At 43.5% G+C, this 20,588-nt stretch overlaps 1 protein-coding gene across 5 annotated transcripts in view; it reads right to left on the bottom strand.

The window, feature by feature from the left end:
* Positions 1 to 759: 759 nt before the first annotated feature.
* Positions 760 to 20,588, bottom strand: part of Chrm3 (cholinergic receptor muscarinic 3) — a 447,113-nt gene continuing 427,284 nt past the window's right edge. For all 5 annotated transcript variants that reach the window (XM_075970225.1, XM_075970223.1, XM_075970226.1 and 2 more), the window contains one exon: positions 760 to 4,295. In XM_075970225.1, coding sequence (XP_075826340.1) covers positions 2,510 to 4,276 — 1,767 coding nt within the window. In that variant the 5' untranslated portion in view covers positions 4,277 to 4,295 and the 3' untranslated portion in view covers positions 760 to 2,509. The remainder of the gene's footprint in view (positions 4,296 to 20,588) is intronic.

Raw genomic sequence — 20,588 nt, 5'->3', positions numbered from 1 at the left:
CGCCTTTAATCCCAGCACTCGGGAGGCAGAGGCAGGCGGATCTCTGTGAGGTTTGAGGTCATCCTGGTCTACAATAGCTAGTTCCAGGATGGGCACCAAAGTTATACAGAGAAACCCTGTCTCGAAAAACAAAGCAACAACAACAAAACCAAAAACCAAAACAAAACAAAAAAAGAAGGAGAAATGAGGAAGAGGGAGCAATTGGAGAAAAAGGGGCAAGGATGTCAGGGGCCAGCCAGTTGTGGAGTAAGAGTGAAAGTTAGATGGACTTCTGTAAGAAAAGGAAAAAGCCCAGAGGGAAAAGTAGTTGGGATAATTTAAGCTAAGAAAAGCTGGCAGGAAACAAGCCAAGCTAAGGTCAGGCATTAATAAGTAAGAATAAGTTTCTGGCATGGGGACCTTGGGGGAGGGCCGAAGGGGAGAAGGGAGAGGCAGGGAGGGGAGCAGAGAAAAATGTAGAGCTCAATAAAAATCAACAAAAAAATGCAACAGGAAAAAAAAAGAATAAGTTTCTGTGTGTGATTTGTTTGGGAGCTAGGTGGTGGGCCCCCCAAAAAGCCACAAGAGCAAAAACAACAAGTGACAAGGCTTATGACCTGGAAGGAGTCAGGTGCTCTTGAATGTCAACCAGGTGATGGTTTTTTTCTTCCTAGCCACAGGGAAAAGCTTAGGATTCATGATTTAAGTGGACCTTAAAGAATCCCCATCAAAGGGCACAGCGGAGGGAGTCATATTTATCAACACTAAATAAACACATGGTGAAGTATGCATAAATATTCTTTATATAAACATGACACAACATTAAATAGTTCAGGTACAGACACACCACTGAGAACACATCCACTGATGTCAAAGTCGGCTGTAAACACCACCTCCCCCTGAATACAAAAGCTCTGGGCTCACAACACGGATGGATGCCCTGCACAAGGGAAGGGTTCTCCACAGCCCTCCCATCCCCCCACCCACTCCCCACACAGTCCCGGCAGAAGGAAAAGAAGGAAGGAACCCAACAATACAGCAGCCACGAGAACAAGAGCAGCAGACCCCTCCCCCGGAGAAAACACGGTGCACTTGGGGCAAGTCAAAGGAGAATGCAAAAATCAGTTGTCACAATGGGAAGAAGGAAAATTTGAAGCAATACTTTTCCGAGTGCAATTCTTTCTTCAGAGGACGTGTAGCTTCCTGACACAAACGATTCCTGGGTGAAGGTTATACAGTGACAACCAGAAGTCCTGGCTCCTGCTACATAACAGGAGGTAAGGCCTCCTTTCCTCCCGGAGGTGCCAAATAGCAGGAAGTGAAATGCAAAGCTTTCTGTCAGGCCCCTGGCATGGTATTTCCTTCGCTTTTCCGTGTAAATGTGGATATATTGCTGTATGTGACATTCAAAGGTGACTCTAGGATTGAGTTTCAAGCAGTTTAGATCCCAGATTTTGTTTTGAAACATTCAGATTTAGACGACGAAATTCAAACATGTACATAGTTCATCCTTTTGAGCTCAGAGGGGCCCTAGTTCAGCTCTGTTGACAGAGCTAATAGCCAAGGAGACAGCAAAGCACTCAGAGTCCAGTCAAGACGTGGTGCGGACTGACCCCCCTCGAGACTGTCCGTCTAGCACAGGTTTGCTGAGAAGGCCTGGCTTCTCTGTGCTGGGTATTATTCTTCAGGGTGGTTTGTGGAAAACAGCTCCAGTGTCAAAAACCCAAACCCAAACCCAAACCCAACCTCAAACTGGGCTTAATTCACTTTCAATATCATATTAGGATCCTAGAGAATTTCAGTTACCAAAGTACTGAAAGCATATACGGTAGGAACCTCTTCCCAGTTCGGTGTTCCCCATCACGTTATATACACTATGTGTGTGCGTGCCGAACTCACACATAGATAGGTATACATGTATTCATATGCGATTTTGTTTGAAACTTGAACTGCACAAAACGGTACTTTGCAAGAACCAAGAATCAAATCCACAAATAGAGTTTAACAACACACCAAGAGGGGACAGAAGCTGAAGGGACAATCAATTGGGACAGCTCTGCAATGTACAAAATAACTCGGAACCACAGATTTCCAAGCCTGCCGTGCTTCACATGGGGTCTGCAGGGACACCTTGGGACCCTTGGGACGAGCACATGGCAACTCGTGCAGGGAGGCTCACCTGTGATTTCAGAGCTAGTGGGAATGAAAAGACCTAGGCAAACCAATTTCAGAGGATACTTGCTTCAAGACAATATATATTTTTTCTCTGTAAGAAAAAAAACACTTAAAAGTCTACTTCAGAATATATTTCTTTATATTCAGCAATATGTTTTTCTCTCTTTCCTGCTGAATTGGCATTTGGCCAAAATCAGTTTATTCAGTGGATCAGTAAACAGGCAGCTTCTTTCCTGTGTGGTTGATAAAAATCGCTTTATCACCATCAGGAACGGCCTCCCACTTGCGCCAGACTCCTGCTAGGCTTTGTGGGCTGATGTGCGTGTGTGGTCATTGCTACTGACAAACCCTCTTCCTACAAGGCCTGCTCGGGCACTCGCTTGTGAAAAATGACTGACTGTCTTTGCTGGTACTGCTGTTTGCGTCTCTTCCGTTTGTCACACTGGCATAAGAGAAGCATCTTGAAGGTGGTTCTGAATGTTTTGTTGCACAGGGCATAGCACACGGGGTTCACGGTGCTGTTGATATAGCACAGCCAGTAGCCCAGATTCCAATAGGTTTTGGGTATGCAGCTGTCACAGAAGGTATTCACCAGGACCATGATGTTGTAGGGGGTCCACGTGATGATGAAGGCCAGCAAGATGGCGCTGAGGGTCTGGGCTGCCTTCTTCTCCTTGATGAGCGACATCCTTTTCCGCTTGGTGATCTGACTTCTGGTCTTCAGAGCAAACCTCTTAGCCAGTGTGGCTTCCTTGAAGGACAGAGGGAGAGCGGCCGTGGTCTTGTCCACCGAGGAGTTGGTGCTGGAGGTCTTGGCTGTGTCCATGGCGGACTCTAACTGGATGGGAAGCTTGGAGAAGTCCTTCTGACAACTGTCACCGTCATCCATGCTTTTCTGGGTCTGCAGCTTATTGGCATTTCGTTCCACATCAACAGTTCCCAGGTCCTCGTCCGGCACCTGCAGGTTGTCTGAGGAGGGTAGCTTGGTAGCGTTGAGGATGGTGTTGTGACCTGGCAGCTTGAGCACAATAGAATAGATGGCTCTGGTCTCCGAGCCAATGTCCTCTTCATCCGAGGAGGCGGAGTTTTCCAGAGAGGCAGCAGCGTCATTGTTATTCCAGCTGTCACTACTACTATGGTCTTGGTCCATCTGCTCAACACTGGGCTTCCAGCTCTTGGTCGTGAACCAGAAGTGACAGCGGCCATACTTTCTCCTGGAGGAGCGCTTCATGCTCTGCTGCAGTTCATAGCTGCTGCAGCTTCGAGAACTGCCTGTGGGGTGGACAAAGTTTTCTGCCTCAGCTTCTGTGCCAGAGGCCTGTAGCCCAGCCAGCTCTTTGGTACGTTTTTCAGTTTCCTTATAGATCCTCCAATATAAAATAGTCATGATGGTGACGGGCATATAAAAGGCAGCAATCGCCGTGCCGAAGGTGATGGTGGGCTCGCTCAGGAACTGAATGAAACATTCTCCTGGGGGCACAGTTCTCTTCCCTACAAAGTATTGCCAGAACAAGATGGCAGGAGCCCACAGGACAAAGGAGATGACCCAAGCTAGCCCAATCATCACACCAGCCCGTTTTGTTGTTCGTTTGGCTCGGTAGGTGAGTGGCCTTGTGATAGAAAAGTACCTGTCAAAACTGATGACCAGCAGATTCATGACAGAAGCATTGCTGGCCACATAGTCAATAGAAAGCCAGAGGTCACAGGCTAAGTTCCCCAGTGCCCAGCGGTTCATAATGATGTAGGTGGTGAACAGGTTCATGGAAATGACCCCGATGATGAGGTCTGCACAGGCCAGGCTTAGGAGGAAGTAGTTGTTGACTGTCTTCAGCTGTTTGTTGACCTTAAATGCCACAATGACAAGGATGTTGCCAATGATGGTCACTAATGCCAGGAAGCCTGTTAAGAACGCAATGAAGACCACTTGCCAGACGGTGTGACCCCCTAGAGGGTCGTTGGAGGTGTCGTTGGAGGAGAAGTTCCCAGCTGCTTGCGAAATGTTGTAGCTGCCCAAGTGAGTGACTGTCCCCAAGGGCAGCCCTGCCTCTGAGGAACTGTGCGCCCAGGAAGAGCTGATGTTGGGAAACAAAGGCGCGGTTGTGCTGTTACTGTGCAAGGCCATTGTGACTCTCTGACATAGTCTGGGGAAGAAAGAGAAAAGACAAAGTTAGGAAAGTTCTGTTTGGTAATTTTTTTTGGGGGGGCAGCTTACTTATTTTTTCATATATATGTTCTTATAAAGATTAAATGTGATCTTTGACCATTACATACAATTCATACTAAATACTATCAACCCCAGTTTCTCTTAATTCTCTCCCCCTTCTGTCTACCTGCCCCTTCTTTCCCACAGATCTTTCTTACATTCCTATCTACATTTTTGTTTTGAGGGAGGTTTCAGTCTGTAACCTAAGCAGGTCTGGAACCCACTCCTCAGCCTTCAAACTTGTGGCCTTTCTGTCTCAGACTTGCAGAGCTGGAATGAGGTGGGTACCACACTTGGTTTTGTATGGCCCACATTTAGGACGTGTGTTACAAGACACAAGCTTCAAAGCAGCTGCATATAATTGAGTTAATTCTTTAATGTGAAGGGCAGGAGTCAAGGGCATGCTGGGATTGATCTGCTCAAGGCAGAATAATTAGCAAAGGGACTGACCTTTGTGCTTTCCCTCACATGTGTACATACATTCCATGGAACACTGACATCAAACAAAACTCTGATTTACTTACTTCTCTCGTTTTCACAAGAGCAAATGCTTATAGGGCAATTATTTGACCATAAAGCTACCTTCTTCCTGCTTGATAAATGGATGTGAATGATCTGCATTTTATCTACCAGATAAAATGATGAACATTTAGACATCTCAGACTTCAGACATAAGCAACTTGAAGGTGATACCAGCTATTCAAGCCTTACTGGAATGATCCAAGCCAACCCAAAGCAGGACAGAAAATTGCGTTCATCATTTCACATAATACTGTCTCTTTATTTTCATTCTTATTTATTTAGAAACAGGGTCTCACATAGCTCAAACTGGTCTTAAACAGATTATGTCGCCAAGAACGACTTTGAATCTTATCCTTGCGTCTCCAACTCTCGAGTGTAAGTATTAAAGGCATGCTTCACCACAGTAGAATAATTGGGCCTGGGGAGCCTAGCAGGGTTTTCTGCACGGTAGGAGGGCACTCTCCTAACTGAGCTACCTCCTTAACTCATGACATTGTGTCTTTAAACATTATTGAAATATGTAATATACTGTTTTTTTTTTAAAAATAACATTTGATAGCATGCTCATTTCTTATATACTTTCTGCAGAGCCTTAATCTTCCCAGGCTCTCGTCTTCTGCAAAAGTTCTTGGAGCTAGTGGCTACGTTTCCTTCTTTTCTTCTGGGTCTGCACGGTAGTCCTGTTTACAGTCCACCTTGCACCAACCGAGCCCCATTCTGCATCATACATTGACACCCACAACAACTTTTAGGGCCCCTTTCCACTGCGGCATGGTCCAGGGCTCTGCACTCATGGGAACTGATCATGTTCTGGTGTCTTGTTTTCTTGTTTTATGACAGCCATGCTGATTTCATTACAAATAAACATAACACCCAAAACTCCCAAGGCTTCTTGTCTGTTATCTTTTATTTTTCTTACTAAGGGTGACACAGCAGATGCCTGTGACTTGTCATTCTTTCAGCTGTTCTCTTGTGTCTAGCTTGATACTCTTAAAAGCATGTTTTGAGATAGGCGTTTGCCACCTGACCTAGAGTCCTTGACCAAAGTAATGGACTTTGCACACATACAAATAGAGATCATCAGTTTGGTGAATTCACATGGATGCTGGAAAGAGAGAAAGTCTGTCTTTAGGGGTGCTGGGTTCTGTTCACCACCTTTGTATCCATATGCAAAATCCGAGATGTAAGTGAAGGCAGAAGAAAGATAGGAGGCAGGAGCATGATGGGATGGCGTCCTAAGAAAGAGACTGTCTGAGGACAGTCCTTTCAAAACTAGACATAGCTATCCCTAAATCAACAGGACTCCCTTGACCTTGGTTATATAACCAAAATGTTCCCTTTGTTTCTTGGGATATTGAAGGAAGACTTTGATTACCACAACGAATGATTCCTGATTAATCTGTGTGATTAAAGTATCAAATGGATATTCTAGATTAGTCTCTATATCTAATATATAAATTGAGGATTATAGCTAATAAAGTTGTATTAGAATTTTCTTGTTAAAGCAAGTGGGCTTGAGTTGCTCTTATCACACATGCAATAATCAGCAGTAACAGATATGTAAATCTGTGTCACTACGGAAACCAATTGCTCTCTTAATATGTTGTGAATATCAACTATACAGGAAGAAATTCTTTCAAAAATTTTTTGTTATGCTTGTTTATTTACTTAGCTTTTTGTATGTGTGTACATGTATTGTGGGTACATATGCCATGGTGCATGTATGGAGTTCAGAGGACAACTTGGGGCAACTGGTTTTCTCCTCTTAATGTGTGGATTCTGGGAATCTAACTCAGGTCATCAATATAGGCAGCAAGTGCCTTGACATGCTGGCCCTTCTGACTGGCTCTTGAAATTTGTTTTTAAAAAAATAAAAAGTGATTGGAAGTAAAAAAAAATTAATGTGGTCATAGTCAGCATTAGTACATCTCAGTTCTTTCTGAAAGCCACTGTGATTGGTCTGCAGAATCCAGGAAGTCCCAGACTTGTGATCCATCCCATAACTGAGAGTGAAGACATGCATAAGATCTTTTGAAAAATCAGAATCATGAAGACAATAAAAAACCCCTTCCTGTAGACGTCACATCTTACTATATAAATGTAAAAACAACTGGATTTGTTCAGTTGACCAATTAGGTACCAGAGAACGTAAGAAATTTAGAGATGAAGCTCAGATAGTTATTTTCTTTTAGTTTCTTTTATTCCACTAGTCTACAAAGTACCACAGTCCTCTGATCTATTCTGGAAAAGTGAGACAAAACACTCAATTTAAAAAAACAATTTAATTAGAAGCTCTAAGTGACCTCCTGCTCCCCAGAAGTCTAAATTAATTATATTTCTTTAAAGTTTTGTTTTATTAGACTTGCTTACACGTATGTTTTGCCTGCTGTATGTGTACCACCTGTGTGCTTGGCCCCCATGCTGGTCAGAAGAGGGTATTGAATCCCTGTAACTGGAATTACAGATGGTTGGGAGCCAACACACAGACGCTGGGGACCAAATCTAGGTCTGTGCAAGAGCAGCAAGTGCTCTTAACCCCCAAGCCATCTCTCCAGCCCCGGAATTCTACTTCTAAATTAATCCTTCTTTTTCTTCTCATGGCCCTGGAGGAACCTTAGCAGTCGGCAGCCATGTTTTTGAAGGACCAGCTTCCTGGCATCTTTTCTTTTTAGAATACATCATTCGCAGGGCTTGTTTTGGGTCTCTGCTTTGGACCAGAGCGGTCTGTTTTCTGTCAGAGTTCATTACAGCACTCCACAGCTATGTCTTCATGAATGGACAGAAAGATCGCATCAGGCCACTAGGTGGCAAAGTTGGCTCGAAGAACAACCTCGGTGCCAGGAGCCGCCTAAGCAGCAGGCCGTTCCTGAGCCGGCTTAGTTCAGTCATGCAGCGGAGGAGGGCATCAAACAGGGTGGACAGAGCTTTGCAATCAAACATGTCTTTAAAGGGAATCAAACTTGTGAACTTAGCCCTCGTCTTCATTTCAAGCTGTGAGGAGGAGACACGATGCCTAATATGGTACAGCAGCTCTTGTTGTGAACAAAACATTTTCGCATGCCAAAAGTGGGCTAAAATTCCACTTAAAAAGGAGAAAGCTTGTTTTTAAAAAGGACGATGTATCAGCCTGCCTCCCCGGTTGCTGCCTTTCATTAGCTTTTATTCGACGTGACAACAAAAATGTGACATGCTTGGAAAAAAAAAAACCTCACATCAGTACCGCTGAGGCCTGGCATCGGCTCATGAAATAACATAGTTTAACCTTAAAAACAAACATCCGAGTTGGATGATTGTGGATCTCCGCAAGCACCTTTCAAGCCTAAAACATTTATTTTAAAAACTAGTCTTTAGAGAAATGGAATGAAGTAGAAATCAAACATGAGTGAGACCCCTTTACCTAGAGAGGGTTAGCACACTGACCCCGACATGTTCTTGAAGGAGAGAAAGCCTTGACAGTCTGACTTGCTGTCTTTCTACATTCTGAAGGTCGTTCAATGTCATTTGCTCTGGCTGCTATGCTTTTGTGATGGAAGAGAAGTCACACTTTGGGAAAACACCCCTTGATCTTACACAACCTTGGAAATAATTTTGCTTAAAGATCTCCTAGGGGCTGGGAGTTGGCTCATTGGGTAAAGCACTGGCCGCAAGAGCCCAAGGACCTGAGTTTGGATAGCCCTGAATCCAAGGAAAAAAGTGAGTGCCACAGAACATGCCTATAATTCCAGCTCTCCTACGGTGAGATGGGAGGCAGACAGGAGGATCACTGGAAGCTTGTTGGCCAGCTAGCTTATTATACAGTCACAGAGCAACGAGGGACTGTCTTACGCAAGGCAGGTGGGGACTGAAACCTGAGGTTGTCCTTTGACCTCCACATGTGCCCTGTGGCACATGTGTGCCTGCACTCACACACATGAATATGTAAACCACATAAATAAAACATATGTGCATACATAAAAATAGTAGGACCCCCCCACAGTTTGGACCGAAGATTTAGGATATATGTCAATACACATACTACAAAGTCACCCAGCAAAGCCCATGCAATTGGCCCACTATTTATGCTATTGCTACTAACAAGTTTTACTCCTTATGTTTCTTTAAAGGTCCATACTTATCAGACTATCTGTCTTCATGGCCACACGTGCCCCGCATGTCTGATTTCCACCAATACTTCCATATGTTTACATACCCCAACTGCTACATGTTTGTACACACACTGAAAGTCTGGAAAATAAAAACCCAAAAAAGTAGAAGCAGTGTGTGAGGTGGACAGAGGAAGTCCTGCCACAGCACGTGAGAATCAGATGTCCCGAACACAAACACCTGGCAGGTCAGAGAGCCCCTTATCTTGTTTCCACATTACAGAAGAATGCAGACTATACTATCTGAGGATCAGATGGAAATGCTATAAAACACCCAGCACAGCCAGCCTGATCCACAGTAGTTTCTTAGAAATGATAAGATTAATTGAACGCTCCTCCCTGACTGGTTATGGAATGGTCTTTTGTAAGATTTACAAAAGCTCACTTTTCATTGAGTCTAAAGAGACGGTTCTTACTTTCTGGAGGCGCTTGCTTCCCCTGGGGGAACGTTTGGCAATGTCTGGAGCTGTTACTCCTGTAACGACTTGAAGAGAATGTGTTCCTGGCATCTAGTGGGTAAATGGCAGGGATGCTGCAGACACAGGACAAAGAACTGTCTGGTTTCAAGCGTCAATAAAACTGAGATGGACAAATCTTGGCACTAACAGAGATGAAAGAGGCTCAGAAAAAAATGTTATAATATTCTGTTTTGCCAGGAAAAATCTGGAAAATATCCTGGTACTCCTTAATGTGGCAAACTTCAATTCTCTTCAAGAATCAGCTCTGGGGGTGGCGGTGGAGCAGCTTGGTAACACGTTTGCCTTGCAAATCCAAAACAGCCATGTATTTCCCAGGAGCATGTAAGAAAAGGTTGGTGTGGTCACACACACTCGTCACCTTAGCTCTGGGGTTGGTGGATTCCTTGGGCTTCTTGGAAGCCAGGCTTTCCTTACCTCAGTGAGCTCTTGGCTAGTGAGAGACTACGTGTCAAAAAGAAAGTGGGGTTGGTGATACGGCCCAGCAAGCAAGGCACTTGCCCTGTAATCCCAGAGACCTGAGTTTGATTCCTGAAAACCATGTAAAAAAGTCAGATATAGTGGCTCAAATCTGTGATCCTGGCCCCAGCCCTCTTATGGGGAGAACTGTGCTGGACAAGTCATGAGAATCAAGCTATCATATGCAGGCCAAGAGCAGAAATAACAAAAGAGATCCTGCCTTAAAACAAGGTAGAGGGACTGGAGAGATGGGTCAGGAGTTAAGAATGCTCACTACTCTTTTGGGGGACCTGGGTTCAATGTCAAATACCAACACGGTGGCTCATAACTGTCTGAAATTCCAGTTCCATGGGATCCAATGACTCTTCTGGACACTAGAGGTACCAGGCACATACAACCTGGAACCCACTTATACACATAAAATAATAAAATTGAAAAAAAAAACAAAGTAGAAGTAAAGAACTCTTGAAAAGCTTTTCTTGGTCTCCACCAGTACATTGCTGCACTTTTGCGCGCATGCGCGCGCGCACACACACACACACACACACACACGAAAACAAAACAAAATGTAAGGAGGATAGCACCTGTAGGACCGTAGCTGAGGTTGTGCACACACATACAGAACCCGGGACAGCACACAGCACACAGGCAGGCTGGCTCCTCTGTCTAGGCCTGACCTCTGCTCTAGCAAGCACAGTTTCAAACAATACGTGTTTATAAAGCAGAAAGCAGGAACCCAGTCCTGCTGCCCTTGCCTCTCATTCTCAGCCCCCTGAGGTAACCACTGGCAACAGTTTACTTAATGAGTAAATATTTGTTAGGGGAATGGAGTGTCCTTCCAAAATGTGGTCTTCTGCAGAATTATACATGCATATTTTAAGCACTTATTTCATGCCAGGCCCTGCTGTACACACATGTATTAAGCCATCCAGCCCTTGCTTCCATGCTGTGAACTGAGTTAGTTACTGAATTGTCACTTGGGAAGATGGAGGTATTGAGAAATCTAGTGATGGCCTGGTCACTCAGCTCCTAAGAGTTGATTCAAGAGCTGGGGAGATAGCTCAGTTGGTCATATGCTTCCTGTGCAAGCACGAAGAGCTGAGCTCCATGCCCAGAATATGTATAAAATCTGGGCTTGGTGGTGTGTGCTTTAATCCCAGTGCTGGGGAAGTGGAGACAGGTGGCTTCCAGGGGCTCTCTGGCCAGTCAGTCTAGACTGTCTGGCAAGTTTCTTGCCAGTGAGAGACCCTGCCTCAAGAAACAAGGTAGAGTATTGAGGAACAATACTTGAAGTTGTCCTCTGGTATGTGTATTTGTGTGTGTGTGCGCACGCACGTGTGTGCGTGTGCATATGCACACATGCTTGAACGGACAGGTATACCTGTACACATAGGTACACATATATATGTACATTCAACAATTCTTTGGAAATCAGTTTTAGAATGCCTATGGTTAACATGAAGTAGATGTCAGTAAGTAAATTTTCAGAGGATCAACATTAGAGACATACGGTTTTATTAAGATGACTCATTTTCTTAGAGAGGCCAATAAGACACAATAAAAATTGGGTTGACCCCAACAAGGTGAGGGTAGCCTTCTCTTAAAATCAAAGTGAAATCATTCTGAGCAAGAAGAAATGGAGAAGAGGAGACATGAGGAGGTAAAGCCTTACTTGTAATAGGCAAAGGTGGAGCAAATAATTTCATAGACAGCCATGAGATTAAAAATTATTGTGGGAAGAATAAGATACCATGAGAATTAAAACAAGATAGTATAATTTGAACAAGATGGAGGACGAGTCCTGGCACACACATGTTTATTTACACACACGCATATACCTAGGTCTTAGGAGGTGAGGACTGTAACTTGTGCTTGAAGTACAAAAAACAGATGCACCCAGTGGTTAAAAGACTCTTCCTGGGGGCTCACTGCAAATGCAGAAACCAGAGCAGCACACAGCACACAGGCAGGCTGGCTCCTCTGTCTAGGCCTGACCTCTGCTCTAGCAAGCACAGTTTCAAACAATACGTGTTTATAAAGCAGAAAGCAGGAACCCAGTCCTGCTGCCCTTGCCTCTCATTCTCAGCCCCCTGAGGTAACCACTGGCAACAGTTTACTTAATGAGTAAATATTTGTTAGGGGAATGGAGTGTCCTTCCAAAATGTGGTCTTCTGCAGAATTATACATGCATATTTTAAGCACTTATTTCATGCCAGGCCCTGCTGTACACACATGTATTAAGCCATCCAGCCCTTGCTTCCATGCTGTGAACTGAGTTAGTTACTGGATTGTCACTTGAGAAGATGGAGGTATTGAGAAATCTAGTGATGGCCTGGTCACTCAGCTCCTAAGAGTTGATTCAAGAGCTGGGGAGATAGCTCAGTTGGTCATATGCTTCCTGTGCAAGCACGAAGAGCTGAGCTCCATGCCCAGAATCTGTATAAAATCTGGGCTTGGTGGTGTGTGCTTTAATCCCAGTACTGGGGAAGTGGAGACAGGTGGCTTCCAGGGGCTCTCTGGGCAATCATTCTAGACTGTCTGGCAAGTTCCTTGCCAGTGAGAGACCCTGCCTCAAAAAACAAGGTAGAGAGTTCCTAAGGTACGCAATTTGAGGTGTGAGCGTGTGCTCGCTAACTTTCTCTTTCTCTCACTTAACAGCATGTTATAGACATTGTTCTTATTCGGTGCCAATAAAGCCTTAGTGTCACACGTGTTTGCAAAGGCACAAGGGACCATCCAGGATCCAGCAGCTGGCACACCATGTCCTTAGCTCAAGTGGAATTTCCAGGGCAGTAGAGAGCATGAGATACTGTGTTTGCTAAAAACTCCTCTAAATGAAATGTTGCAGACCTCAGCATCAGTGAGGCCAACACAAATCTCAAAAATCCTTCCAAAAATAAAATAGCTGGTTTCCAGAACAATCTCTCCTCACTAACTCCTTATGTGTTAGTGGGGAATGGAAGCCTCGTGTATCAGGTTCTTGTGTTAAGTGAACCAGACACCAATCGTCTGCTCTACATTCCAAAACTGAGCAGCAGATCCAAGAGATGAATGGATATGAAAGGATTCAGATGAAGCAGATGATGGACCAGGAGCTTACAGCCATATTCATTAACCACCAAGGGCATGTGAAGACTGTGATTAAAGTGTCAAGTGTAAATTATGTTTCTTAAGTTTGATATGTAAGCATTGAAGTTGGGGGTTTTTACCAGTGAAAACACTATCTGTGGAAATGAGAATAGAGAAATTTGTGAGAACCAAAATAAAATAATAATAAAATGTATATTTTGGCAGCGCCAGTGCCATTAAATCTTAGAAAACAATGACCTCTTGTTTTGAGTTTCCTGTATCAACTGGAAACCAGAGCTCATGCGAGTGTGAATTCTGGCCCTCTGGGACCCAGCACAAAGCAGCGAGGAAGAAAGTTGAGCCAGCCAAACAAACAAACAAAAAACCAAAACACAGGAGGGATAAGACTGAAGAAAATTAAATACCAAAAGTGTGAAATCAATACAAATAGGCTTACTCAGGCCGAAAAAGAAGAAATTCTAACATAAGGAAACAGAAAGTCATAACTGCCCGTTGAATGCCGAGGTTTGGTGCCGAGAATTAGCCTCAGAAGTCTCCATTACATTGCACATGTTCTGACTGACTGACACACGACTCGCTCCCTGGGCTGCGCACAAGCTTTCCGCCATGATGAATGTGTTCGTATAATACACTCCCTTCCCCCTCTGAGTTCCATCAGTGCCAGGCACACAGCATGTGGCTCTACATGTCACAAGAGGGTCAGGGGGAGGGGAGCTTCAGACTTAGTCACACAGGTGCAAGCTGGCAGAGGGCTTCTGCTCCCTGCTTGGGTAGCTTCACCTTCTGAGGCTCACCCTTCACTCTCCCAGGACCGTGCATGTAAAGCAGAGAATTCAGTGGCTTAGACGTCATGAAATCTCTGTCAAATGTTGTTATAGACTTTATCTTCATTACTATTATTCTTTTTTTTTTTTTTTTTTTTTTTAAATTTATTTATTTATTAAAGATTTCTGTCTCTTCCCCGCCACCGCCTCCCATTTCCCTCCCCCTCCCCCAATTAAGTCTCCCCCCCAGCCCGAAAAGCAATCAGGGTTCCCTGTCCTGTGGGAAGTCCAAGGAACCCCCACCTCCATCCAGGTCTAGTAAGTTGAGCATCCAAACTGCCTAGGCTCCCATTACTATTATTCTTAAGTTACATCTTTTTTTTTAAAAAACAACTTATTTAAAAGTTTTTTTTTTAAATTTTACATACCAACCGCAGTTCCCCCTCCCTCCTCTCCTGCTCCCACTTTCCCCCCACCCAACCCTCCCCATCCACTCCTTGGAAAAGGTAAGGCCTCACATGGGGTGTCAACAAAGTCAGGCATATCAAGTTGAGGCAGGACCAAGCCCCTTTAAGTTACATCTTATTTGTTTGATTTTTTAAATAATTAATATATATTTTTTATTTTTGCATAGTTGATTATCATCATTTTGTAAAAGTTATTTCCAAAAATGTATTGTTTGCTATTGGGAGAAGACACCACAGCTATGCATATTTGGATACTATGTACAGTTCTTTAAAGTAATGTATAAATACCTTTCACAGAAATTTATATATGTAGAAAACAGTGTCTTTAAAATAAAAAAAAGTTTAGAAAAACAATAACGTTTTGAAACCTAGTAGAATTTAGGATCTTTGTGGATTTAATATAATGTTAAGAGACTGGCTGACCTTTAGCATGGACAGAAGAGTACTGAAAATGATGATCTGGCTATATTTCACAAGCTCCTGCTTAAAGCTAAGTTTTTACTGATGGGTAGGCATAAAAGCTCTTTTCTGGTTAGGAGCTGCTTCATGGGCTATAACCAAACAAAGTTCAATGTTTCTGGAACATAATTACCTTACAAACACACAAACCACACACACAGACACACACACACACACAATATACATATACAGTCAGGGACACAGAGACAGGGAAACACAAACAGCACATATACAGACAAAGAGATACAGACATATGCATACACACACCATACACTGAAATAATTTAAACATTTTTAAAGTTTCAAAACATAAAGGCTTATACTTAGTAATACTGAAGTATTGTAGTTATTATCTTTCGCTCAGACAACACAGCATCAGCCTTTAGACAAATGCTGTTTTCATGTTTTCTAAATGGTTTTTCTTTCTTGTTTCTAATCATTTATCATAGATACATTAGTTTTTACTCACTGTGATCCAGAGAGTAAATTTAGCAGTAACACTAATTTTGTTTACTATTTTTTGAACTTATATGGACTCCTCAGCTTTTTAATTATTCATTCAAAACATCACTTTTTGGTTTATTATGGCACTGTTTATTCTCTATTTGTTTTTTTCGAGACAAGGGTTTCTGGTTGTCCTGGAACTAACTCTGTCCTCGAACCAGGCTGGCCTAGAATTCACAAAGATCAGTCTGCCTTGGCCCCCCAGCCCTGAGATTAAACACATGTGGTACCACACACGGCACTGTTTACTATCTTAAGAGAAATAGCCAGGTGGTAGTGGTGCAGGCCTTTAATCCCAGAACTTGGGAGGTAGAGGCAGGTGGATCTTTTTAAGTTTAAGGCAAGTCTAGTCAAAAAGAGATAGTTTCAGGACAGGCACCAAAGTTATTCAGAGAAACTGTTTCAAAAAATTTACATGCATACATACATGCATACCCACACACATGTATGCATGTAAAACCCCCGAGTTTTGCATATGCCAATAGCTTTTATTAGAGTTCTTGTTATTAGTGCCTTGTATGATTAATATCCAGGTTATCATATTTGATTTTTTTAAATGTTTTGTGTGTACGTGTGTGTGTGTGTATGCTCACTCACAGCCGTGCTTGCCCATGTATGTGCATATGGAGGCCAGGATGTCAGGTGCTTTTGTCCATCAGTCTCTACTTTTTTATTTTATTTCTAAAGACAGTGCCTTTCACTGAAATAGCTTGCTATTTCATCTAGACTGCCTAACCAGTAGCCTCCAGTGAGCCCCCAGGCTCCTTCCAGCCGCAGGACAGTTTTAGGGTCACAGGAGTGTCCAGCCATGCTTGGTTTTAACAAGAGCACTGGGGCTCTGAACTCAGGTCCCCATGCTGGTGCGGCCAATGCTCTTAGTCCCTGATGCACCTTTCCAGCCCCTAGAGACGACGGACACAAAAAGACTGGAAGGGCCTAAGACGCAGCTTGCCTAAGACATCTTTGGCTGGCTAAGCAGCAGTGGTTGGAGGTGGGCTGTGAATATCGGATTCTGAAACTTCACTAGAACTCTCTCCATGAATGGGTTAAGGAGGCCCACCCCTAACTGGGACCCCCCACTCCAAACTCCTCTCCAGCCCTGTGGGCAGCTGGTGGCAGTTGAAGGGAGGGAAGGGCAGTTTTAGTCTTGTGGCTCATAGCAGATTGCCCATGCTCCAGAGGATGGCGCCCTATACCCATGTGTACATGGGCAGCCCTAATTGGCCTCAGTGGGTCATAAAGGAGCAGGGGGAAGAGAAGAGACAGGAATCTGGGAAGGGCATGTGGAGGGGTCTGTGAGAAGGATGGGAAGGGGTTGGAGGGTTGCAGATGGCCAATATGATCTTAACACATTGCATTTGTGTATAAAATTACAGAATACTTATAAATAAACAAAACCCCAAACCTCTCTCCACGCCTTTTAAATCCCTTCAGCCGACAGGACCCTGGGTTCTCTTGTAGTCATTAGCCACCCGATTGCTTTCACCTTTGTCTACTCCCAGGTCTAGCTCACTACTGATCCGGCTTTTCCTTCTGATGACAGAACCAGCCATGGTGTCACGAGAGAATTCAGAGTTAATGGCCCTCCCCGAATTCCTTTAGTTCTTCTTTTAAAGATTATAATTATAAACACAAATGAATCGCACAGACGAGCCTTGCACTATTTTCATGCAAACATGTACTGTACACTGAGCATGTCTATTCCTACTTCTGTTGGTGTTTGAGTTTAAACTCCTGGCAGCAAGCATTACCTGTCGTTGCAACCCTGCCCCCATCTCTGTGCTCCTGGCTCTTGGGCCAGTCTGTAGTTTAAAACTGCTTATGCTCCTGTTGGGAGCATGAGTATAAGCTCAGCTCATCCCAACTAGGAGTGGTCACTCAAGACCAGCTGGATAAAAAATGAACCCTTCGAAACCCTGGATGAATGAGTGGGCCAGGTTAGAGCCAGCAGTTCACTGTGGCTATGACAAAGGGTGCTGTTCTGCACCACCGGCCAAGCCTGGCTAAATCAGTGTGCACAGGCCATTGGTTGCACTCAAGGCTGAATGGAAAAGAATTCTCTCACCTGACTTTATAAGGAAGTAGTGTTAAGATGGTGGCTCCCCTTCCCCTGGTCCTGAAAAATTAGCAAACCTGCATGTGGGAAACCATTGAGATTTGGGGAAGTGAAGTAGTACATCCCTGGGCTTTTTGGTGACGATATTGATAAATACATCAGAATTAATGGCAGGATATGATGTCTGCTATATCCTGTCTATTTCTCCCTGTAATTCCCATTGACAAAGGAGTACTGGCCTCACGGTGTGCCTCCATTGACCATCTAGAACCTCATTTCAAGTGTTCCTTTCAACCATGAAAGATCTCCCTTATTTTCTTCTCTCTCCTGTTTCTCCTGAACTCTTGATCATGTATCACAGGCCAGCCTCAAACTTACCATGTAGCCAAGAATAGTTTTGAACTCCTGATCTCTCTGCCTCCATCTCCTAAATATTCAGATTACAGGCATTCTCCACCATGCCCAGCTAAAACACAGATTTTTCAATAAAAGGCTTTTAAGTAAAATTTGTATTTCAAAATATTCCCACCAGGGGTAGATACAGACTTTGTGGAGAATGACGCTTATGTAATTTTGCTGTCTGCTCTGTTAAGAAAATGAGCATAAAAATCATGAATATGAAATGCCATCACTCTCTTCTCTCTCAGGAGCCCTTGTGAGGGGACATGAAGTTTTAGCTTTATTACCTGAACAGTGCATTTTCTCTCAAGTTCCGATACAAATCTAGATGATCTAGTTATTGTTAAGAGATGGAAAGTTTGGAAAAAGTTGTGTGTATAACACAGAAGCTGAGAGTACTCGAGTTCCTGAACTGGAGGTCCTGAAATTCTTTTCCAAAACATCTCAACAGAAGCAAATAACATTCTGGGTCTTCTAATGCTGTGAGGGGTGTGTAATGAATTCCCATGAATTAGGTTGCTGAAGGCTTCATTAGCTTTTAAAATGGTTTGGGAGCCCACAGTTCCAACTGTATGCCATCAAATGTCATACTCAACCAAGACAGAGGTAAGAGGAAAAAGGAGAGTGGGTTCTCTTTGCTGGCAAGCTGCCATCACTGGGAAGGACCTGGCTGTAATTAAGGGAGCACTAATGAACACTGTCACATAAGTAGTTGTGAAATGGGGACAAAGGGACAAATCAGTACTGGTAAATAACATGTGTGGGATTAGTTTTTTCTAACAGTGATAACGAATAGGAAGAGGTAACTGAGAAAATACCCTGTGTCAGGGGAGTGCTTCTGGAAGGTTGCAGTTTGTATCTGGTGCTAGGTAATGCAAGCCAACACTAGTCAGGTTTCCTGGAACGTCATTAGCATATCCAGCTGTAGGTATCTACGCTGACTCCCAAAGAAAGGATAGATTCAACCAACCTACAAGACTTTACTAGAGACCCGGTGGTAAATGCAAGTGGAATTCTCATGTGATAAGCAATCTGCAAGTATGTGAGTGGATGGGTGGGAATTGAAAGGACTGCTTACAGCTACACAGTTTATTTAAGAAAACCTCTGGCCAGATGTTATACAGTCTATGACCACTTAAGGGACAAGATGCATAGATGACATTCAAACTGATTCCAGAAAATATTTAAGTCAGATATGATAATGAGGCAGGAAAGCCAATGCTGGGAAATGATCTCCATGGAAACATCTATTTTTTTCTTCCCTATGATATTTTAAATTAGAATACATATCCACTAGGGCTGGAGGAATCTACCCCAAAGTAATATGGCCTCTAGTATGTCTTTTTTTCCCCCAATGGTGGTGATACTTTCTGCTGGCCAGCTCTGGCTCCAGATTTGGTTTTGTGCTGAGTACAGCTTTGGCCTTCTCTTCTCTTGTCACACCAAGCACTGGCTATGAGAGAGACTGCAACTCAAAGCTTGGGTTCTGCTTCAGGAACCAGGAACCATTCCCATCTTCTCTGCTGTCTCAAACGTATCGCCACCATGTGACTTTCAGTGTCTTGAAATATTGATAACACGTTGTAAAAAATGAGGTCAGCTTCCATGATTAAATGTTCTAACGGAATTTGGTTGGTCACTTAAACAGTGATGAGAGCATTTGGGAATATCATTGAGGACATCTTCATTAACAGCCCCCTCTCGACAAGCTAGTGAAGAATCAGGAAGGGGGTTGTTGCTATTAGACAGATCAAATGAGGGGAGTGACCTAGGAAGGAAAGTTAACTCAGCGGAGTCCTTGTCTCCTCCCAGAATGACTCCTATGAGGGAGCTGATGATTCCCTGTGGGGCCCTCAAGGAAAAGCCAGTGTAGGTGAGTTTAGAGAGGATTCATGCCCTCTTCCCCATACACAGAAAGCCCTGTGGAAGTGTGCTCCATGTTCGAGTAAAGCACAATATCTTTTTGTAGTGCTTTTTTTGCAGAAAGTCATTGTTTGGGACCAGAGTGATCATCAAACAATCTTATCATGCGCTACTAAAAATACATACTTATCTAGAAAAAAATCCATCCTGTGATATCATTTACAAGGTAGAAGGATGATCCAGACAGTCACCTATAAGCCAACAGATTAACTCACTTTACCTTGACTCAGAAGGTCTACCTGGACTACCCAGCATCAATTATCATCAAGGGGTTACTTTTCAGATATGTAATTTTGGGCACCACAGTATAGATTTGTATTCAAAATTCTGAGGATGGAAACAGGTCATTTGTATTTGAAGAAGTCTTCTATCCATCACATTCAGATACACTCATATCCTGGGCAGCTTGGAGGCAGTGTAGGGTATCAATTCTTTATTTCTTTGAAAGTCCCTGTTAGAATTTCTCCCATGCTCCCTATAAGTTGTCCTCAGGCATTCTCTCTAGTCGCCCCCCCCAAGTCCAGTTCTTGCCAGTCAAATTCTGAACAGGCAATCAAAATATTAGGTGGTCAATGGAAAGTAGGAATCAGAAACGATAGCGGAGTTCAGCAAGTCATGCCAAGTCCATCGGAGACTCAGCATTGGCTTTGCTTTTCTGTCTACCACTTAAGGATGCTCCATGCATCCTTTAATAGAACTTGGAATCCTGAGATTTTGAGGAGTATTTCAAATTGACATATATAATAGTGGGTCTCATTATGAAATTTCCATACATGTATATAATGTATTTGGATTATATTTTCTCCCATTATTATCTTGTATCCACCACTCACTCTTGCTGATTTCCTTCTTTTTAACTAACCTCCTTCTGGTTTCATGTTATGTGTGTGTGTGTACATATGCAAGTTCGTGTGTATGTATGTGTGTGTGACTCATGAGCTTCATTAGGATTGTTTACAGGAGCATGTGAA

This window comes from Microtus pennsylvanicus, chromosome 4, assembly GCF_037038515.1.
Source record: "Microtus pennsylvanicus isolate mMicPen1 chromosome 4, mMicPen1.hap1, whole genome shotgun sequence".
In the NCBI taxonomy this organism is placed as follows: Eukaryota; Metazoa; Chordata; class Mammalia; order Rodentia; family Cricetidae; genus Microtus; species Microtus pennsylvanicus.
The sequence above is the reverse complement of the archived record's forward strand: the minus strand, read 5'-3'. Positions and strand labels throughout refer to the sequence as shown.